The sequence below is a fragment of the Eleutherodactylus coqui genome, chromosome 6, assembly GCF_035609145.1.
Source record: "Eleutherodactylus coqui strain aEleCoq1 chromosome 6, aEleCoq1.hap1, whole genome shotgun sequence".
NCBI classification, from domain to species: domain Eukaryota; kingdom Metazoa; phylum Chordata; class Amphibia; order Anura; family Eleutherodactylidae; genus Eleutherodactylus; species Eleutherodactylus coqui.
The window spans coordinates 145,423,313-145,445,702 of NC_089842.1; the positions used below are offsets into that span (position 1 = coordinate 145,423,313).

General features: G+C 42.3%; 1 protein-coding gene across 37 annotated transcripts in view; it reads right to left on the bottom strand.

The window, feature by feature from the left end:
• The window catches only part of LOC136632734 (otogelin-like), a 157,463-nt gene that overhangs the window by 10,467 nt on the left and 124,606 nt on the right, over positions 1–22,390 (bottom strand). For 29 of the 37 annotated variants that reach the window (XM_066607835.1, XM_066607832.1, XM_066607867.1 and 26 more), the window contains 22 exons: positions 20,691–20,737; positions 20,472–20,565; positions 20,260–20,355; positions 19,333–19,382; positions 18,804–18,912; positions 18,601–18,702; positions 18,435–18,469; positions 18,239–18,341; positions 17,783–17,799; positions 16,437–16,451; positions 16,195–16,297; positions 14,444–14,490; positions 14,225–14,318; positions 14,024–14,119; positions 12,523–12,548; positions 11,506–11,538; positions 8,879–8,984; positions 6,746–6,847; positions 6,593–6,630; positions 6,250–6,352; positions 4,147–4,163; positions 514–531 (listed from right to left, as the gene is read on the bottom strand). In XM_066607835.1, the coding sequence (XP_066463932.1) occupies positions 514–531; positions 4,147–4,163; positions 6,250–6,352; positions 6,593–6,630; positions 6,746–6,847; positions 8,879–8,984; positions 11,506–11,538; positions 12,523–12,548; positions 14,024–14,119; positions 14,225–14,318; positions 14,444–14,490; positions 16,195–16,297; positions 16,437–16,451; positions 17,783–17,799; positions 18,239–18,341; positions 18,435–18,469; positions 18,601–18,702; positions 18,804–18,912; positions 19,333–19,382; positions 20,260–20,355; positions 20,472–20,565; positions 20,691–20,737 (1,451 nt within the window). The remainder of the gene's footprint in view (positions 1–513; positions 532–4,146; positions 4,164–6,249; positions 6,353–6,592; positions 6,631–6,745; positions 6,848–8,878; positions 8,985–11,505; positions 11,539–12,522; positions 12,549–14,023; positions 14,120–14,224; positions 14,319–14,443; positions 14,491–16,194; positions 16,298–16,436; positions 16,452–17,782; positions 17,800–18,238; positions 18,342–18,434; positions 18,470–18,600; positions 18,703–18,803; positions 18,913–19,332; positions 19,383–20,259; positions 20,356–20,471; positions 20,566–20,690; positions 20,738–22,390) is intronic. The other 8 variants (XM_066607865.1, XM_066607844.1, XM_066607834.1 and 5 more) reach the window with 7 other exon arrangements.

Here is a 22,390-nt window from a genome sequence, read left to right on the forward strand (position 1 = left end):
AGTCACTGGCTAACTGTTAGAGCTTAAACAGACGGGCGGGTGCACTAATACGCTCGCCGCTACGGAGCATATTAGCACAAAGCAGGAAGAAAGGTCCTGCACCATTGTTTCTCGCAAGTTGAAAAACTGTGTGCAAGAAAGATAGGGCAAGTCCAACTAGTGAAAATGAAACCATTCAAATCAATGGTTACATTTTGTCATGTTTTGCGGCTGATTTTCACGGCCGCAAAACATGAGAAAATCACGTTAGTCTAAAGAAGCCCTTAAGATGGTTGTCCGACTGATTGAAACAATAAGTTATTGCCACTGAAATCATATGTCTGCGTCCAAAAGTAACAGATAGTAGAGACCAGTGAGGAACCTGAGAGACGTCAAAATCATAACAGGTGAAGATCAGTGAGGCAAGTGTGACTTATTTATTATTTTGCAGCTTTTTGGGCCTATTTAAAACAATTTTTTATTCAGCTGGATAACCACTTTTAGTTAGTTGATGTTAACATAAAGGGAACTTACCACTGTAGTCGGTGGAAGCTGTAAATTAAAATAGAAATATTACATAAAATTATTAAATATTTAATATTAAAATATAACTATCGGTAACATTAATTGGGACAACATCCTCAAAAATATCAGTACAGGGGACAAATGGGAAAAGTTTAAAAGGATCCTAATCACCTCATGTGAGCAGTTCATACCCTTTAAAAATAAAAGAAACTCAAGTAAAAGGAAACCAATGTGGCTCGATAAAACGGTAAGAGGGGCAATAAACGAAAAAAAGATAGTGTTCAAACTACTAAAGAAAGAAGGCAGCGAAGAAGCGCTAAAATCGTACAGGGAAAAAAACTAAGTATGCAAAGATAAGATCAAAACTGCTAAGGAGGAGGCAGAAAGACTGATCGCCAAAGAGAGCAAAAACAACCCGAAACTATTTTTCAATAATATTAACAGCAAAAGGATTTGCACCGAGAGCACTGGCCCTTTAACGAATAATGCAGGGGAAATCATTGAAGATGATGGAGTGAAGGCAAATCTATTAAATAGTTTCTTTTCAAGCGTATTCACAAACGAAAAGGTAATGCCACATGAGATGCAGGGTAATAAAATGAACCCTGCACAAAATATCTCATACCTAATGAAGGAGGAGGTGCGGAACCAGTTAAAGAAGATTAAAATCGATAAATCGCCAGGCCCAGATGGAATACACCCAAGGGTACTAAAGGAACGTGATAGCTAAGCCGCTATATCTAATATTTGTGGATGCTATCAAGACCAGGGTTGTACCATTGGATTGGTGCATTGCCAACGTGGCTCCAATTTACAAAAAGGGGACAAAAAGTGAGCCTGGTAACTACAGGCCGGTAAGTCTCACTTCAGTAACGGGAAAAATATTCGAAGGGTTTCTGAGAGATGCCATCGAAGAACACCTCAAGGAGAACAACGGAATAACTCCTCACAAGCATGGGTTCATGACGGGTCGATCATGTCAGACCAATCTGATCAGCTTCTACGATGAAGTAAGCTCTAGGCTGGACCTGGGAGAGTCTATTGATCTGGACTTCTCTAAAGCATTTGACACCGTGCCACATAATAGGCTGATATATAAAATGAGACAGCTTGGATTTGGTGAAAACGTGTGTATCTGGGTAAAGAAATGGCTCGGAGAAAGAAAGCAGAGGGTGGTAATAGACGGTTCATACTCTGATTGGGCCACTGTCGCTAGCGCGGTGCCACAGGGTTCAGTATTGAGCCCCATTCTGTTCAATATATTTATCAACAACCTGATAGAGGGACTGCACAGTAAAATATCAATATTTGCAGATGACACAAAATTATACAATACAATCAATGCAACGGAGGACAATGTGCGGCTACAAACGGACCTAGATAAGCTAGGGGCTTGGGCAGAAAAATGGCAAATGAAGTTCAATGTTGAAAAATGTAAGGTTATGCACATTGGCAGGAGAAACGGATGTTACCAATATACACTTAATGGGGTACTGCTAGGGAAAAGTGATATGGAAAAAGACCTGGGGGTACTAGTGGACTATAGACTAAACTGGAGTAACCAATGCCAGTCATCTGCTGCAAAAGCTAATAAAGTCTTGGGATGCATTAAAAGAGGTATAGGGACGAGGGACGAGAACATTATCCTCCCACTATATAAGGCACTTGTCAGGCCCCACATGGAATACTGTGTACAGTTCTGGTCACCGGTGCCCATGAAAGATGTTACAGTACTGGAGGGGGTTCAAAGAAGGGCAACTAAACTAATACATGGAATGAAGGGACTGGAATACCCAGAGAGGCTATCAAAATTGGGATTATTTACTCTAGAAAAAAGACGGCTAAGGGGTGATCAAATAACGATGTATAAATACATGAGGGGACAATACAAGGATCTTTCCCATGATCTGTTTACATCCAGGACTGCGACGGTAACGACAGGGCATCCACTACGTCTAGAGGAAAGCAGCTTTCATCACCATCACAGAAAGGGGTTCTTTACTGTTAGAGCAGTGAGACTGTGGAACTCTCTGCCTGAGGATGTGGTGATGGCAAAATGCATAGAGGAGTTTAAAAGGGGACTTGATGTCTTTCTAGAGCGGAAGGATATTACAGGATATAAATCTTAGGTTAATTGTTAATCCGGGTATACAGGCATGTAGGAACTATTAGCGGTTGATCCAGGGAACAGTCTGATTGCTATTAGGAAGTCGGGAAGGAATTTTTCCCCCAAAAGGGATAATTGGCTCCTGCCTCTTGTTTTTTTTTGCCTTCCTCTGGATCAACAACACAGGAGGATAACAGGCTGGAGTAGATGGACATTGTCTTCATTCGGCCTTACATACTATGTTACTATCTTACTAAATGTGTCTTGTCTACAAAGAAAAATGCTGGTAACCTGACCCTCACAAATTTTCACTGAAACATATGAAGACTTTGTGCTTAAAAGTTATATTGTATACAGAATTGGACTGGGCTTCTTTGGACTACCTTACATTTATACAGAATACGTGCATGTCTATGTTCACATTTGGTACAACTAGTTTACACAACTGAAGGTGACAAATAGAAGATACAAATTAACCAGAGCTATCTGAAATGGACCTGTCCTTCGAGTTGAACACCCACCCCAAAACGGGTAACCGCACCGGTGATTACTTACAATAAAGGCCTAAGTCAAACAAACCTAATGTACAACTTAGGCTAAAACTAAATACAGGGTTTCTGAGAATCTCTATTGAGAACTCTCTGGCACCGTGTATGGCCAGTTAACATAGTATAACCGACGTTCTTAGAAGTAAGAGGATGATGGTTTGTCTACCCTAATTTTACAACTGATAGGCTGACTGGATTAAAAAACAGCCCAGCTAGCTTATCGGCACTGGCACCAGAGGTAGATGTTACTCCCTCGGTGTCCAGCGCTGAATGAGAGTGCGAATGTGCCACTTGACCTGTCACATGGTGCAGGGTGACATGCTAACATCACCTTGGATTTGGCCGAGAACCCAGAAGTCATGGCTCTGCCAGTGCCATGACTGACCTTTTTTAATACTCTGTAATCTTGATTATCATTGTACACACTGGATGTACAAAATATTACACGCTACTTTCGACTCATCCAATAAGAAACAGACCCCAGCGGTAAGTGATTGGCTTCAAGATCAGCTTCAAACAGGGTTCTCTCCTGCTGTACCTTTGGGGCCCATTATTACATCAGAGCATGGACCCACATGGTATCTTCTGGGAGGTAGGCCAAACCCTGGCTGCTCAGTACTCCCTTTATGTGCCAAAGATAGGAGCCAGTAAGTAGGACCTAGACCCAAATTGCCACCTAATACCATGTTTTTGCTTGCAGCAGGAAATGCAAAAGTGTAAGGCAAGGTCAGCCTGAGCTTTCCCCAGGAATAACAGCTGGTCACTTGGGATTTTGGGAATTGGCCCCACAAAAATGACTGATATTCAGTGCAGCTATCTTTACCCTTTTTAATTTCTTCATTTAAGATATTTTTATTCCTAAACACACTATTGTATAAAGCTACAAGGAATATAAAATTGCTTGGAAATGTAAATATTATGTAGAGGAATATTAGACAAAAAAGAAGGAGAAAGAATAGAGAATAAATGAAACCTCTGGGAACTTACAGTTGTTGCAGGGGGTACTGTGAAATGAAGAACAACATAAGGACATTATGTCATAATCAATTCTACATGAAATAACATCATCGTAAATAGTCTATAATACAAGGACTTCTCACGGAGTCTATATCTACTAGTTACTGATGCCAGTTGCAGCACATATTTAATTAGCAATAGCAATATGTTAATACATTGAAACCTTTCCAGAACACCACCTCTTTGAGAAGAGCACCCCATTATGGAGACCAGATTTTTTTAAAGATGGATTTTGAGTTCCAGCATATATTATGCATACTGGGCATCTTTTTTGAGAAGACCAGCTCCCTAGAAGACCACTTTTCAATGCAATGTTCGATGGACATCTCAAAGAGCTTTCATTATATATGGGATTTCTAGTGCATATATTATAATTTATGGTAATATTGTAAGCCGAGTGTAAGACAGTTTTGGATGAGTCCCAAGAAAATGTTCTCTTATCTATTCTCAGTCTTCTCTAGTGAGAGGAACAATTCTTGAACATTGGTATAGTTACAGCCCACAGTGGAAATGGTGGCTTTCGATTTCAAGAGTCTGTCTAAGGCCTACTTCAGATGGGCGCTATTTTAGAGTTTCAGAGGCCTGTGAAAAGAGCGCTTCTATAGTAACCAATTGGTTCCTATAGAAGCATTCACATGAGAGCTTGGGCACTCCATGGCTTGGGCCTTCTCTGCTTCTGCTGCTCCCTCTGTGTCCACCGCTGTTCTGGTTCCATTCTGTCATGCCTTGCGCTGTCCCAGCTCCCTGATGTCCCGTCTCCTGGCCCCACTGCTGCTCAAAACTTCTCCCAGCTCAGGGGCCACCACTGCGCTAGCCGTACATTATTAAGTGTAAATTCTTGCATGTTACACCTGTAACATGCAAGTATTTACAACTAATAATGTAAGCCTTAGGGCGCCCACCCACTGGCGTTTGCGATTTTCGTGCGTGAAAAACGCAGTGTTTTCCGCGCGTTTTCCGCGGCTTTTTCGCGCCTTTTCCGTTAATTTCCATTGACATTCATGGGTGCATTAAGAGAAAAATAAGGACACATATGCAACTGACAGTTCCTATGTTAAAAATTGCAACGGACTGAAAAAAAAAACGCAAGTGGACAGGAACACATTCAATTCTAATTGCTCTTCAGAAAAAACGCAAAACGCAAAGGAAAAAAAATCGCCAGTGAGTGGGAGCCCTTAAAGGAAAGTAATCCCTAATTCTAACTGTCCACGGCAGCCTAAGCTGTATACACAGTGTCCCGCGATAGATTTCAGCCTATTGGGAGCAAGGGGAGTGACAGGGGCATTCCCGCATCCAAGCCCTAGCTTCCAATGGCATCAAGATACACCAGTACTGGGTAATTTCATTTATGATCCTGCAACTTTGCCAACATGAACAATATAGCATCCCCACACTTTTGCATTCTTGTTCACCTACTTGACCTACTTAGACATGGCTCTCCCAACCAGGCATGACTACCGAGGCCATACTTCCCCATCACCATCCTAGCTTGAGCATGTAGACAACCTACACCAATCTAGAGGAAAACCACCAGATCCCTACAATAAATGAATGTGAATGACAACACCTAATAAACAGTAGTGCCACTTAACCACCATAATGTTCCAAGTCAACATATTGTATTTACACATCTCCAAGACTCATACAGTATAAAGAAAAACGGACAGACACGTAGGAACCTCTGCAAGGTGTTCTATGTGGCAGCAGTTTTGGTGATAGTTAAGTCATTGCTGGTATTAAAGGGAAAGATACAAAAAAAATACACACATGTCCCGAGGGGATCACTCCACCAATTTACAATATAATGTTTTATATACGCTATAAATAATGTATTATATATTTGTATCAATACAACTAACTGAATTAGGGACGATGTTAGAAATGGCCACCCTACTATGATTGAGGGTCCCTCTGTCAGTTCTCTTTTGTAGGAAGGGTCTTGGTGTTGACAATCTCTCATTGCCATGAGATATTAAAGAGGAAACCATACTGTCCCTTTTTTAAATATGCAACAATGTTATAGCTTTTCATTAACTTGTAATAGGGTCCATAAAAAATTGGATTTCAACTTACTGCACACAAAGCTTTTGCAGCATTGGTCATCTCCAGGGACTTCAACCAGGGTAAAACCTGCCTCACAGTTTGCAAAAGCGCAGCTAACACCCTGGCACGCTCCCTATAATAGAAGTACATGCAAATAGTGAGTCCAATTTATCTGTATTATACTGCAATCAATCAGGTGTAAATGAAGCTGTTACACAGGAAGCCAGGGGCATTAAGAACAATTTTTTCCAGATTTATGACACCCATTATAGAGAAACCACAGTACAAAACTACTTCATTCATTATCATTTATAAAGATATGGCAAGTAATGTAAATTTGCAAGAAACAGTTTTGGAAAAGAAGAGGCCATACCTTTGTAGTAGGTATGGTCGCTGGTGTTGTGGGAATTCCTGTTCAAAAAACACAAAATAGTTTAATTCAATTATTATAAAATGCAAATTTGCACCTCATTCAACTCTGTTGACATTGGAGTCGCTCATATTCAGGATTTCTTTGGTTACGTACGGCATTCATATTCTGGGCAGCAGTAGCTTTCTAGGTCCTGAGTTGTGAATGGTGGGCTGCCATCTTCACATACAGGAATAGGACTGCAAGGGTCTCTGCATTCTGTAATGAAAGACAATGTAAACTGTTAGATCTACAAAACATAGTGGGAGCAAAACCATCCATACAACAGCTCTGTAATATATATCGTCAGCACAGGAGAACACAAAAAAGAAATATTGTGCTACAACTAGAGATGAGCGAGCATACTCGCTAAGGACAATTGCTCCATCAAGCATTGTCCTTAGCGAGTATCTCCCCGCTCGGGAGAAAAGGTTCGGCTGCCGGTGCGGGTGACAGGTGAGTTGCGGCAGTCAGCATAGGGGAGGGGGGGGGGGGGAGAAAGAGAGAGAGAGATCTCCCCTCCGTTCCTCCCGCTCTCCCCCGCCACTTCCCGCCTGCAGCTGAAACTTTGCTCCCGAGCGGGCAGGTACTCGCTAAGGGCGATGCTCGATCGAGCAATTGCCCTTAGCGAGTATGCTCGCTCATCACTAGCTACAACCCCAAATGTATTAGGAATATAAATCTTTAAAGGTCTGCTGCACCTTTGGGGTCCATTATTATGTCAGAGGGAGGACCCACTTGGAATCTTCTGGGAGGCAAATCAAGCCTTGACTGTATACATGTTGCCATATTTAATGGATGTATGAGCTAGAGTAAGGAACCAGTAAGTAGCACCTAGATCCAAACTGGTATCTAATACCATGTTTCCTCTGCAACAGGCAATACAGAAGAAGTGTAAGGCCTCTTTTACATGAGCGTCATTTTGACGCAGAGTAGGCATGTCAAAAAATCGTGTCTAAAAGAGCCTATGGTATTTTTTTATTGACGCTGAGATTTCTCTTCGTCAAAAGATAGAACAAGTCCTATTTTTTGACGGCACAGCACCAGCGGCTCATAGTCTCCTATGGGAGTCTATGGAGCCGGCTGGCAGCTGAGCGCTGCTAAACAATGACAGGTCCCTCCCCGCCGGCAGAAAAAAGGAAGTGGAGGGAGTTTAACACTGCGGGATTCCCCTTCGTCCGCATGGGCACACCCTTCATTTTTCTGGCGGCTGAGGGATTTCATGGGTTCGGGCGTCAGTGCCTTGCAAGTCGCTGCAGCCTGCTAGGTGAAATCGCGAAAAATCGATGCAGCTTAATTTATTCGCACGATTTAGCGCTCCAATAGCCACGATTTTTTAGCAAGGCTATCGAAGCGCTAAAATGATGTGCATGTGAAAGAGACCTAAGAGTCTGTTTAGCCTTCCTGATTGTTGTTTGAATTAGTAATAATGTCAGAGTTCGCTCAGGCAGCCTGTTTATACAGGCAGACACAACATTGGCCTATGCAAACGAGAAATCATTCAGCTGTTCACAATTGCTGTATAAGTGAATGAGAATGACTGAACAATTGGTATTTAAACCGGACGATTAGTGAACGAGCCAACGATGATTTTTATGCCTGCATAAAATGAACGATGACCAAAAGCGAACAATTTGATCCTTTTTGTTTTTTTGGTTTTTCTACTTATTTAGTCGCACCCCCATCGGGGGAGGCAACAGATCCTTGCTTGCTTCTGTGCATCCATTTCAATATTTTTTGGATTGGAGAGAGGAGATTTCATCACATATTCAGCGCTTACTAGGACGTGGAGGTGTTAGGTGGGGGGTCCTTATTACAGGGATCCATCCACCTACACTGGGTAAGTCCTTTGTTATTCCTTCTTGTAATTGAGAATTGCATTTCAGTAGGTGGAGCGCCGTCCCTCATTGTCCTTTTTCTCAAAAGCGAACAGTTTATCGTTTATCATTGGCTACGATTACAGGGCCATAAGGCAAAATCAGCCTAAACTTTTCCCATGAATAACAGTTAGTCGTTGGGGTATTTGGGAGTTAGGCCCACTACAATGACTGATATCCCGTGCAGCGATCTTTGCCTCTTTATTTTTTATTGATTACTACAAAATAGAGACCCCCCCGACGTCCTCAAGGTAATAGAGGATCCAGAGCATGGGCCACATGTACCGTTCATATAATCCAGCCCCACATACACTTGGGTCTCAATATAGCTCTATTTTGTAGCTACCTTAGGGATTATGATAGAAAGACTCACCACATGCATAGTGCGGGCAACATTGATTAGCCCAGTAGCTAGTTTCGACAGTAGCACCCTTCTTGGTACATGCCAGAGGCTCACAAAGCACATTTTTACAGGGATTCTGTAACAGATGAGACAAGATGATAATAGTGTAGTTATAAGTGCATATGTTTATCATAGAGAATTTCCATCATTATATAAAATCACCAACACGAGCTGCTGTTTTCTCTTCTGCTACACAACCTATTGGTTTCCACAGAAATACCTTTTCTCATACAACAAATACCAAACAGATGATTACCCCCTTAGTGACCACGCCATTGCCTTTTTACATCCTGCAGGCTCTGGACATGACAGCTTCATGCTGGCGGTTACCGAAGGTAGCCGACATCCTGGAGCTGTCATGGGGGGCCGAAGGAAGCGGCCTCCAGCCACGAAAAGCGGCCTCCACCTAAAGTCAATAGAAAGTTAAAAAAAGTTAACATTTCAGCTCCCCTAACAGAAGAATACTCACCCCTGTCCTCCACGATGTCCCGCAGTGTTCTTGTCCTTCAGGACCTGACACCAGTGTCTGCACATGCGTGCAAGACATCATTACGGCGTGCGCAGAAGGCCAGGAAGCCTGGGAAATATAAGAGCTCCCTGCTCCCGGCTAATATGAGTAGCCTAGAGCAGGGAGCTGTCACCGGGAGCCGCTGTATGCGGTTTCCGGTCACATGATCGCTGGTACCCAATAGATAACAACGATCATATAAAAGTTTTTAAAAAGTTTAAAAAACTGTAAAAAGAAAAAGAAAAAAAAAAGTTTGTTTCATCTCCCCTCATGGATCATATCTGCAGACCTTACCCCGGGTTCTGCGCACGTGCCAAACTGGCGGACGCATGCACAAAAGCCACAGATTGCCAAGGTAATTTAAAATCTCCCTGCACCTGGCTACTAAATGTAGCCATGAGCCTGGAGATCTCACGGGGGACCACAGTACATGGTTATTGGTCTAGTGATCACCATTGTCCAATGGATAATGGTGATCACATAAAAGTTAAAAAAAAGCTAAAGTTTCACCTCCCGTCATGGATCCGAACCATAAGGGGAGGCAAAATTACTTACCTAAGGCCTGCGGCAATGTCTCCCGATAGGATCCTTATCCGTGGACTTGGCGGATGCAAGCGCAGAAGCTTAGGAGAAATTTAACATCTGCTTGTTCCTGGCTACTAAAGGTAGCCGAGAGCTTGGAGCAGTAACCACGGGCCACGGTGAGTGGTTTCCGGTCACATGAACCCCATTATCCAATGGATAACGGCGATCACGTAAACGTTAAAAGACAGTTAAAGTTTGACGCTCCGTTTAGTTTGGGCCCCATTGTGCATCTAGACAAAAGACTAGGGCCATAATGGGTATGTTTCTGAACATAGGACAAACTGGAGTATCCATTTTGGGGTGCAAGTCTTCATTCATATGTGTGCTGTACAAAAAAAACTGTTTTTAAAAATTACATAATTGCTAAAAAAAAATCTTAATTTTTTCCTTCTGCTTTGCTTAGATTCATTTAAAAACTGTGGGGTCAAAATGAGCAGTACACACCTAGATAAATTTGTTAAGGAGTCTAGTTTTCAAAATGGGGTCATTTGTGGGGGTTTTCTATGGTTTTGGTCGCTCAAGAGCTCTACAAGCATGCTATGGGGCATAAAATGCCTTCAAACAAAATGTCTGTTTTGAAAGCCACCGACTACGCCTTTCATTTTGGGCCTCGTTGTGCATATAGACATAAGATTAGGGCCACAATGAGTATATTTATGAACACAGGACAAACAGCGGTATTCATTTGGGGTGCAAATCCTCATTTTCATGTGCACTATAGAAAAAAAAAAAGTCTTTAAAATTACATATTTGCAAAGATATAAAATTTTATATTTTCTCCTCTAATCTACATTAATTCCTGAAAAGAAACGGTGGGGTGAAAATTCTCATGACCCCCCTCAGTGAATACATTAAGGGGTGTATTTTTTTCAAAGGGGGTCTTTTGTGGGGGAATCTATCATTTTGACACCTATGAGCCTTTGAAATCTTGGCTTGGTGTAGGAAAACAAAGTGTTCCTCAAAATGTTAATAATTAATGTTAAATTTGTACGTCTCCTAAATGGTTAAAAAACAAAAGTTTTTCCAATGTGCGCCCAAAATAAAGTAAACAGATAGAAATATATATCTTGTTATAATATATATCTTTGCACATATTTGGGATATTGCAGTTGAAAAAAATGACGATTTTTTCAAAATGTTCCCAATTTTGACGCTTTTAATAAATATACATAAATTCTATGGGTCTATTTTTACCGCCTAAATGAAGTACAATTTGTGGTGAAAAAACAATGTCAGAATCACTTGGATATGCAAAACCTTTACGGAGTTATGTTATGTTAAAGTTACACATGTATGATTTCCAAAATTTGGCTTGGTCATTAAGAGGCAAAGAGGCTTGGTCACTATGAGGTTAATGGTTCTATTACAGATGGAGACATAGGGGCGTACATATCTGGTCCAATCACAAACTTTCTCAGTAACCAATCCCATCATTATGATTTTACGTTGCACATATATTTGTGAATGGATGTAAAAGTTTCATATTTTGTACAATCTGACTTACAGGAGTGGTCGCTGGTGAAGTAGTGAAAGGAGTCTGTAAAAAGAATCCACATTGTGAAATAAATAATGGATAGAACTACACAGTAATACAAGAATATTATTCGATTTGCATATGTAAATGCTACAGCATACTACAGTAGAAGCAAATGAGTGAAACTGAGCAACTGAGAAGAAGCTGACAGAATTTGAAGTGATATGCAGTAAATCTCGGGAAGAACTGTGAATGAACAAAAAACAGCATTTCAGCTTTTTTTTGTTTTATTTCGTTCGCAGTGTTCACCATGCAGATGAACAATGCATTGACCTAATTGTACGGGTTGTTATGGATGCAGTGATAACAATTATGTTGTTTTTTTTTTTACAATTTTATTTTTACAAAACAAAGGAATGTGCGTAAAAAAGGCTTTTTTTTACTAAGATTTTTTTTTTCATTTTTATTTTTCTTACATTTTTCTATGTCATTATAGGTGAATTGACCATTTGATCCTATGATCACTCATATAATACACTGCAATACTTCTGCATTCTAGTGTATTAACTCTATTCTTTTACACATAGCCATGGCAGGCCCAAGGTAGGGGGCCCAAGGTAGGCCTCCAGTGGCCATGGCAACTTATTGGCTCTCCATGATCATTTTGAGCAGCCTCTGCAGTGACTGAGGGGGCCACCTCCTCTGTTAACCCCTTAGATGCAGTGACAGCCACAACTAAAGGGTTAAACGACTGGGATCAGAGTTATCATTGTGTTATGTATATGCAAGCTACAACTTTCTATTAAGGCACAAGGAGGCAATGAGTTAAAGATATTATAAGATATTAATTAGCACACAGCTATGTAAGGCTGCATTCACACGAATGTATATCGGCTCGGTTTTTACACATAGTCATAGATGAGGACGACGTATATCGGATCGGCGTGAAAACCGAGCCGATATACGTTCGTGTGAATGCAGCCTAAAGCTCATATATTTGCGGCCCACAAAGTATTAGCACAAATCATAATCATTTGTTTTACTTACAGTTGTCGGAGGAGCAGCTTCATTAGCTGTGAAGGAAAGAATGAAACCGTTAACATACACATTGCGATCTAATTAATCCTAGTGTAATGGTTCACTCACAAATAGTTGAGATAATTGTTGAAAGCGATCTCTATTGTTGTTTATACCTTTTTGAGCAGTGCACATACTGACACAGTATTGCATTGATTTATTATTACTATGACGGCTAATTCAGATGGGCATATATCGGTCGGGTTTTTTACGCCCAGCCGATATATGCTGCCCCTCTTTGCAAGGGAAAGAATGGGGGAAGGGACGAGAGCTAGTGCACTGAGCTCCCACCCCCTCTACGTCCCACGCCACTGTTTGCAATGGGAAGGGGCGGGGCGGAACTTATCCCTACTTAGTCCCGCCCCTCCCATTGCAAACAGTGGTAAGGGGTGGAGAAGGGGCAGGAGCTCAGTGCACTAGCTCCCGACCCCTCCCGCCTCCTCCCCTTGCAGAGAGGGGCAGCATATATCGTCCAGGCGTGAAAACCCGACAGATATATGCCCATCTGAATTACCCCTTAAGCTGTATTTATGTAGCCAATGTTATCGTGCAAATTTTGTGTTGCAAGATGCACAAAAACAGAAACCATTATTTGCAATGGGTCTATTTACATGGATGATAGAAAGTTTGCAGCATGTTCTATTTTTTTTAGCATTATCGCTCATTAATTTCTATGGGAGGAAAAAAAAATGCATCACACTTACATGCAGATGCGATTTTCATGAGATTGCGATTTTTTTTCTTTCTTATTAAAGCAACATGCGATTTTTTACGTGTGCAGAAATCACATATTCAGCGATGTAATTTGTTTTTCTCACAAAACACATCTCACTAACAGGGAACATCGCAGGAATACAAGCGCCATTTTTTTCAGACCAATATTGTGCTCGCCAATGTAAATATGGTAGTCTTAAACTACTCTTTTCAAATCCCAGGTTCTTTAGAGATAATTTGATTTAAAAGCAGAACAGATTATTAAGTCTATGCTTTCTCTGAGCCCTGGATGCAGTTCTGACTTCTAAATAGGGTGCTAAATGATAAATCAACTACTATAGGGTCCGTGGGCTTGCCTCATCATAAATACCCCATTTAAAATGAAGCCAGCCCAGCGATCAGCTGATTGCTGCAGATCCAGATTTTTTTAATCTTTGGCAATCAGTAGTTTTCATTGGCGGTTGTGGGCAGCCATACATCCCCCTTGCAGTGGCAGGAGAAATGTAATGATATGTGGTGGTGGTTCATATACATGGCCATCCATGTAACAGATATATAGGCCATGTCCACCAGAAAGGGGGGCAGTTTTCATTAGCATCTCTTTCCTATGGCTGATAGAGCGGAGTCCAGATTAGGTGGAGCCCTCTATGATGTCGATATGTACTAACTGGGCACATGGAAAGGGGTTCTCATAAACAGACATTCTTATTCCATATAAAATCTCTAGAATACTGTAATGATATAAAATAATACTGACGGCATTCGTATCTGGGGCAGCATTCCTTTTCTGGGTCAATTTTCATGACTGGTTTGTTTCCATTACAATATGGAGCAGGAGGACACGGGTCACACACTGTAAAAAAGGACAATCTGTTAATATGAACACTACAATACAAATATATGTCTTGGATGCCATTGTGAAATGGTGCAAGGGTCTAACAGATATACAATAACTTACCACATATAGCACAGCAAGATCCCTCCAATCCCATGATTGTGCTAGCTCCTTCCTTGTCACAAGCAGAGGTTGGGCAAACAACATTCTCACATGCCTACAAATAAAATAGTGATCAGTGCTATCCTAAACATGTATGTATATATATATATATATATGTGTATCTCTCCCTATATATACATAGAAAGCCACTTATAAAGAAGTATTTGTGGCCATACTTACATAAGGTGTTGTGGTCCATACTGGAGGAGGTGAAGTTGTTGTTGGCACTATAAAATAACATAAAATACTTAGTTCCTGCTTGTTGACGTCTTACAATACATTATTAATATTTACTGCCCAATTACATGAATAATTCTTTAATTGCTCCTATACTTTATGTATAAGTAATAATAAACTTATATCGTGTTGACATTACACTGTCTGTAACTACTCAGAATCTCTGCACCCACTGAAAAACCAGACATAAGGCATGAAAGAGGTTGGAGGTTTTATACTATAGTACTCATATCACAGCCGCAGAGATGCATTTCTGCAGCTTATTGAATGTTTGCTAAGGATGTACTATCTCACAACAGAGCTTGATTGGGAATGGCAGACTTTTCATGTAAAACACCCTGAATACTCTATAGTTGCTGCATCTGTCCAGGTGGTGGTGGTGGTGGCGGGGAGGAAGGTAGGATGCAGTTCTCACAACGCAAAGCAGAGCAGATACTTGATTACAGTTTTGGATCAGAGAGATCATTGGGAGCACACTTAAGCCACTGACCAGAATCCTCTGCTGATTCATTAGTAGCATGCACAGATTTGTATTATTGTATCTTGATGCCACCAGAAGCTAGGGGTTTGATGCCACCGGAAGCTAGGTGGAACACCCCTGTCACACTCCTAGCTCCCAATTGGGTCAAGGCTTTAAGGTGCTAGCAGCATCTGGATTGATTTTTGCCGGCCCTACATGCTTAGGATGAGAGTTACTTTGGCAGTGAGGCTAACATTATAAGCTGTAAATACTTGCATGTTCCCGCTGTAACATGCCAGCATTTACACCTAATAATCTAAGGCTAAAAAGAAAACTAACCCTCACTCTAAGCCTCCAAGGACGGCAAAAATGTATGCAGACGCTGCACCTCTCACTGTCCCCAGATCTCCCACCCAGCATCTCACTGCTCCTCACCCCTTGTGCCATAGCCATGCTCGGTCACACGGCCCTTCTCTGTTAATGGCTCCCGGCCACCCGGTGAACCACGGCTCCGTCCCGTCCGACACCTCAGTGGTGCGTGCCGGCGTCTATCTGCTCCCTTGCGGCCGCCTGCTCTCTGCTCCCTATCGGCCGGTACTCCGCTCACCCGTCTCAGTGGTGCGTCCCGCCCATCAGATGTCTGCTCCGTTGTGACTGCTGCTGCCTAGTACTCCCTGCTGCCTGGTACCCTGCTGAGTTGGTGCCGCCGCCACAGGCACTCCTGGTCATGCAGTCCTGAGGACTGCACTTCGCCGATGAAACACGACCCCAGCCAATCACAAGCTGGAGGCATGACCTTTTTTTGACAGTGCTGTATTATGTCGCCACCCCTAGCGTCCAGTGGCGACATAATACAATAATGCCGCACAGGTTTGTGATATGAGGCACAGGGTAGCGCGTTCCTAGCAGCTTAAACAGGTGGGGCGTGTTTTAGTCCTGTTATGCGGCTTTGAAAATCACGGCTGCATAACGGGATGAAACAAAACCATTGATTTCAATACTTTTATTAACACTATTGGGATTCCCACGTGTTGATAATATGTGCAATAAAGATAGGGCAGAACCTATCTTCCAGCAGTTTTTTTTTTTTAATTCGTGCTATAGTGCAGAGTTTGAATAGTCCCCCCAAAAAATAAAACTGCTTCATGTGCTAATAAGCTCCGTATCGGTGAGAGTATTAGCGCATGCACCCTTCTGTTTTCGCCCTGAGTGGGAGAAAACATTCTCTACTTACCACATTCATACACCGGACAGCAGAGATCATCCGGGTTTGGTCTCACCAGGACTTTATCCCCGGGGGTGCAGTTGGCTACAGAACATGCATTTATATCACATGGCTGTCAAAGTTAAAAAGTAAGTATTAATGTATCATCCATCTATACAAGAAATACAAACACTATGTAACTCCAGCTCATATGTCACTCAGGATAGTACATGTAAACGCTGATGACCCATATAACATATAATGTTACATACCTTCATAGTTGTAGTCTGTAAAGCATGAAGAAAAACGAGTTATAAATCAAGTCCAAATAATCATTAGGAGTCAGAAAAAAACAACAGATGAATTCACAATGAGGGAGATTCATCAATAGTTTCGTAGGCTGCATGAGTTTATGGAGCACATCACCTGATAAATGTTGTGCCTGTCATTAGGCATGCTGGATACGTTCTCTTATATAGACCCCTCATGACTGGCTTACATGTACACTAATCTTTATGCAGGTCTTAAACAAGATATGTGCTGTGGACCATCCCTAGCTGTTAGAAGGGTCCATAGATGGCTACAGTCCAATTGCAAATTGTCCCCTTTGCTGGGACCTTCAGTATTCGGGCATAATCTGCTGCAGTTAATGTTCTACTTCCCTGCAGGGAAACCTAAACAGGTTGTCGGGGTTGTAGGTTCTCGGTACAACTCGTTTCCCATGTGGTAACATAACAAATAGTGATATACTCATCTCTCCCCGCTCCCGCTGTATCCCATGCTGGTGCCCAGTAATCCCGCCTGTGTTTGTTTACGGGCTGCAATCCCACCTGGCTAACAGGATGTCACAGACACTGCAGCCAATAGCAGAGCTCAGTGATCAGTCGCTGAGATCCACCATTGGCTGCAGCACTTGTGATGTCCCATAAATAAGCTAGGGTAACATGTAAACCTGACGTCAGCGGGGAGACCCAGAGCAGCAAGTGGGAGTGGGGAGAGATGAGTATATCACTATGTGTTATGTTGCCGCAATCAGGAACAAGTTGTATGGAGACCCTACAACTTGGATAACCCCTTTAGCATTACACAGTGCCCATTCAGATCAATGGGTTTCCTGTGTAATACAAGATAGGTCCACCAGAGAAAGAGAGATGCACTTTTAACCACTCTCCATGAGATGGGGTTCCTGGACAGAGGACACTCCTCATTAAATTTTGAATTCCATAATACGATATATGGAAATGGAGTTTCTAAACTAGACAACCTCTTAGGGTTAATGATAAGATAAAATCTGGACATGCCAAAAAAAATCAAGTTTTATTAACGTCCATGTAAAAAGATAAATAGACACACAGACCCCCAGCCAGTCCTGCTGAGAAACAAGCTTCCTTGTTTGTGTCTGACTAGGCAATCTCTTTGATAAATGTGGCACATTTTACTACTTCTCTTACGCTACACTACTTTTACTAAACACTTTCCAAACTAAACATAAACCTGAAAAGTGCCTAAAACACAAAGTAAATTTTAAGTCATTCCATGTACACCCGGGATATTTATGGATTTTAACCCATTCAATCATGCAATATATGACATAACAGATGACACGTAATATACTTACAGATACAATGGGGGGAACTGGAAAGAAAACAAAAATAATAACGTGTTATAAGAAAAGCTGGTGCGATACAGTAATTTAACCAATTAAATTTTTTAAAACATGCAAATTATATGACTGTGATCTTCCTCTCCAGAGTCAATAAACTTTGCACATGTGAGTGAATAAGGCATCCACCTATTTCTTCACCATATTCCTCAGAGTGCTGCCTTTTTGCCTCTTTTATGCGGATATAAATGAGAGACCGATAGATAGATTAATAGATAGATAGATAGATGATAAATAGATAGATTAATAGATAGATATATTTGATAGATATGAGATAGATAGATAGATAGATAGATAGATAGATAGATAGTTTAATCTCAACTACAGAGGGTATAAAAGACATCCTGGCTAACTAAAAGGAGTCCTGGTCCCAACAATTAAAGTTGTTGGTTAACAAACATGAATAATTACCGCAGTCAAATTTCTTGCAGCATGGATTTTCTGCCAACACTTCCACCAAGATGTCATTTCCTCCACAGACTGTAGCAGGGCAGGTGACACCCGCACACTCACTCTTTAACAAACAAACACACATTTCAGATCATCTGTTGAATGTTGACACTTATTGCCAATTTAATGAGAAATGTATTGAGATGCATCGGTGTACCTTGGTGGGTGGCGCCGTGGTAGATGGTGCAACAGCTGTCAGAGGACCAAATAGAATTCATTATGGAACATTTACAGTGGAAACATCCTAGCATGAGCTCTGTTATAAGGGTCATTATACTCTATCACCTGGGCTTACATCCCACTTATTGGCCATAAGTACTTACGACACTCATATTTTGGGCAGCACTCAACATCAGGGTCTCCAATTCTCAATGGTGGACTTGAATCATTACAAGTAGGAAGAGGCTCGCAGGTTTCCTGGCATTCTGTAAGAAAACCCAGTACAATGATTAGTTGGCATAATGTTTGTAAACAATGATTACAGTAGTATGAGCATATATGAGTATATATAGAATGAAGGACTTACGACATTCATAGTGCAGACAGCATACATCTGCCCATGGGATTTCTACGAGGATAGCACCATTCTTAGTACATATGACTGGCGGCTCACAGAGGACATCTTTGCAGGGTTCCTAAGATTCATGCACAGAAAATATGTGATAATATGAAATACAATGATGAATTATCAAGGACACAAATGTATGTAAGACTCCAGTTATAGTCTAATACTTTGATTCTGAACTTCTAGTATCTGCACCCCAGGGGTTACAGGGCTGTTTCTGTGGAGTACTTGCACTGTCCTTGTGTTGTGCTTTTTACTATGTAGCGCAGTCTTGAAGGTGCTTTATTGTCATTTATTCATGATATATAGGCTAAAGCTCATGTGCATGGCCATATTGGTAAAACTATGCATGTCTCCCCGCAGCGTTTTACTGCTGTATGTAAATTCGGCTCTGCCGGCAGAGACCACATGTGGACAGCAAGTGTACTAAACATGTATGTATATTTACACAGACACACACTTATAAAGAAATATTTATGGCCATACGTACATAAGCTGTTGTGGTCCATACTGGAGGAGGTGAAGTTGTTGTTGGAGGCACTAGAAAATAAAATAGAAACTCCGTTCCTGCTTGTTGACATTACGATACATTATTATTCGCTGGCATGACTAATTCTTTAATTGCTCCTATTCTCAATATATTTGTTTCATAAATCAATAGTTAATGTATAGGTAATAATTAATAAACTTATATCTTGTTAAAGAAAACTGCCTCTTCCCCACTATGCCCGGCTATTACACTGTCTGTAACAGCTCAGGATCTCTGCACCCACTGAAAAACCAGATATAAGGCATGAAAGAGGTTGGACCCACCAAGGGATCGTACTATAGTACACATATCAGAGCTGCAGAAAGACATTTGCTGAATAGATAATCGTCTACTAGGGATGTGAGTATTGCACTCTCACATCAGAGCTTGATTGGGAATGGCATTGGTCGGACTTTTCAAGTATCAATGGGGTCCTAAATGATATATCAACCAGTATAGGCTCTGTGGGCTTGTCTCATCATAAATACCCCAAGCCAGCCCAGCGATCAGCTGATTGCTGCACATTCAGATCTTTGAAACCTCTGGCACTCAATAGTTTTCATTGGCGGTTGTGGGCAGCCATACATCCCCCTTGCAGTGGCAGGAGAAATGTCATGTTACGTGGTGGTGGTTCATATACATGGCCATCCATGTAACAGATATATAGGCCAGGTCAACAAGAAAGGGGGGCAGTTTTCATTAGCATCTCTTTCCTATGGCTGATAGAGGGGGGTCCTGATTAGGTGGAACCCTCTATGATGTCCATACGCACTAACAGGACACATAGAAAAGGGGTTGTCATAAACAGACATTCTTATTCCATCAGTAATTTTCGTGCATATTCTATAAAATCTCTAGAATACTGTAATGATATAAAATAATACTGACGGCATTCGTATCTGGGGCAGCATTCCTTTTCTGGGTCAATTTTCATGACTGGTTTGTTTCCATTACAATATGGAGCAGGAGGACACGGGTCACACACTGTAAAAAAGGACAATCTGTTAATATGAACACTACAATACTGCTACGATACAACTATATCTTTTGGATGCCATTGTGAAATGGTCCAAGGGTCTAACAGATATACAATAACTTACCACATATAGCACAGCAAGCACCCTCCAACCCCATGATTGTGCTAGCTCCTTCCTTGTCACAAGCAGAGGTTGGGCAAACAACATTTTCACATGCCTTCAAATGAAATAGTGATCAGTGCTATCCTAAACATGTATGTATATATGTGTGCGTATGTGTGTATATATATATATATATATATATACACACACTTATAAAGGAGTATTTATTGCCATACATACATAAGGTGTTGTGGTCCATACTGGAGGAGGTGAAGTTGTTGTTGGCACTATAAAATAAAATCAAATACTTAGTTCCTGATTGTTGAAGTCTTACAATTAGAGATGAGCGAGCACACTCGGATAAGCCTCGCTCTTCTTGAGTAACTGCATTCTTGTCCGAGCGTGCTCAGGGTGGCGGCGGGGGTGAGCGGGGGGTGGCAGGGAAGAGAGAGAGACCCCCCCCCGAGGCTTGCTCGAGTAACCGACTTATCCGAGCGTACTCGCTCATCTCTACTTACAACACATTATTAATACTAGACTGACCCGATGTACGCAACGCGAACATAAAATATTTGGAAAAGTGGTTATTGTGAATCTCCCCTCTTTCTTTTTCCATGCCTTCTGTTCTCCTCCCTCTCTCTCTCTTCCTCTTCCTCCACCCTCTCCATGCCACTTCTCTCTCCCCATTTCTCCATGCCGCGTCTCTCCCCGTCTCTCCATGCCACTTCTTTTTTCCCTGCTCCCCTATGCCGCTTCTCTTCCCCCTCTCCATGCCGCTTCTCTTTCCCCTTCTTCATGCCACTTCTCTTCCCCCTCTCCATGCTGCTTCTCTTCCCTTTCCTCTCCATGCCAACTCTATTCCCCACTCTATGCAGCTTCTCTCCCCACCTTCATGCTGCTTATCTTCCCCCTCCCCATGCTGCTTCTCTCCCCCCCCCCCTCCATTCCGCTTCTCTTTTCTCCCCATCTCTCCATGCTGCTTCTCTCTCCCTGTCTCTCCATGCCGCTTCTCTTTTCCCTGTCCCTCCATGCCGCTTCTCTTCTCCCTTCTCCATGCCACTTCTCTCCCCCCCTCCATGCTGCTTCTCTTCCCCCCTCTCATGTCGCTTCTCTTCTCCCTCTCCATCCCCCTTCTCTTCCCCTCCTCTCCATGCGGCTTCTCTTCCCCTTCCTTTCTATGCCACTTCTCTCCCCAACCCTCCATGCTGCTTCTCTTCCTCCCCTCCATGCAGCTTCTCTCCCCCCTCCATGCCACTTATCTTCCCCCTCCACATGCCACTTCTCTTTCCCCCCTCTCCATGCCACTTCTCTTTCCCCCCTTCATGCTGCATTTCTCCCCCCCTCTGCATGCCACTTCTCAACCCCCCCCCCCTCCCCATCCATGCTGCTTCCCCCCCCCCCCTTCCTTTGGTGTGTGTGTGTCTGTATCTCTCACCATCACTTCTGCCTCTCTCCGGTGCTTCAGCCAGCAGTGACGTTCATAGCCATGCGACAGTGAGGGAGAGAAACGTCGCGCGACTATAAACATCGCTTAGCAATGATTATACAGCCCTGTCAGCTCCTGGCTATGCTCCGGCCCGGAGGTAAGACAGGGGGGTAGTGTATCTGTGTCTCTGTACAAGTGTGCGTATCTGTGTCTGTGCATCTGTCACTTCTTTCATAGCAGCGCTCCAGCCCAGCAGGGACATTCATAGTCTCCCTAGAGAGAGACATCGCAAGACTATGAATATCGCTTAGCAACGCTTGAATCTGCATAACGGAAAATGCTGGCTGAAGCGCTGCTATACTTAACATGGGGAACTTTGACGGGGCCCGACGGGTCACTGATCGTACCCGCCTTAAATGTTTGGATTTTATGGCTCTGGTCAGCATCGAAGGAATTGAATTACTGCAAATTATCCTCTTAAGGCGAGGCAGACTGGTCAAAATGTGGTGCAAGA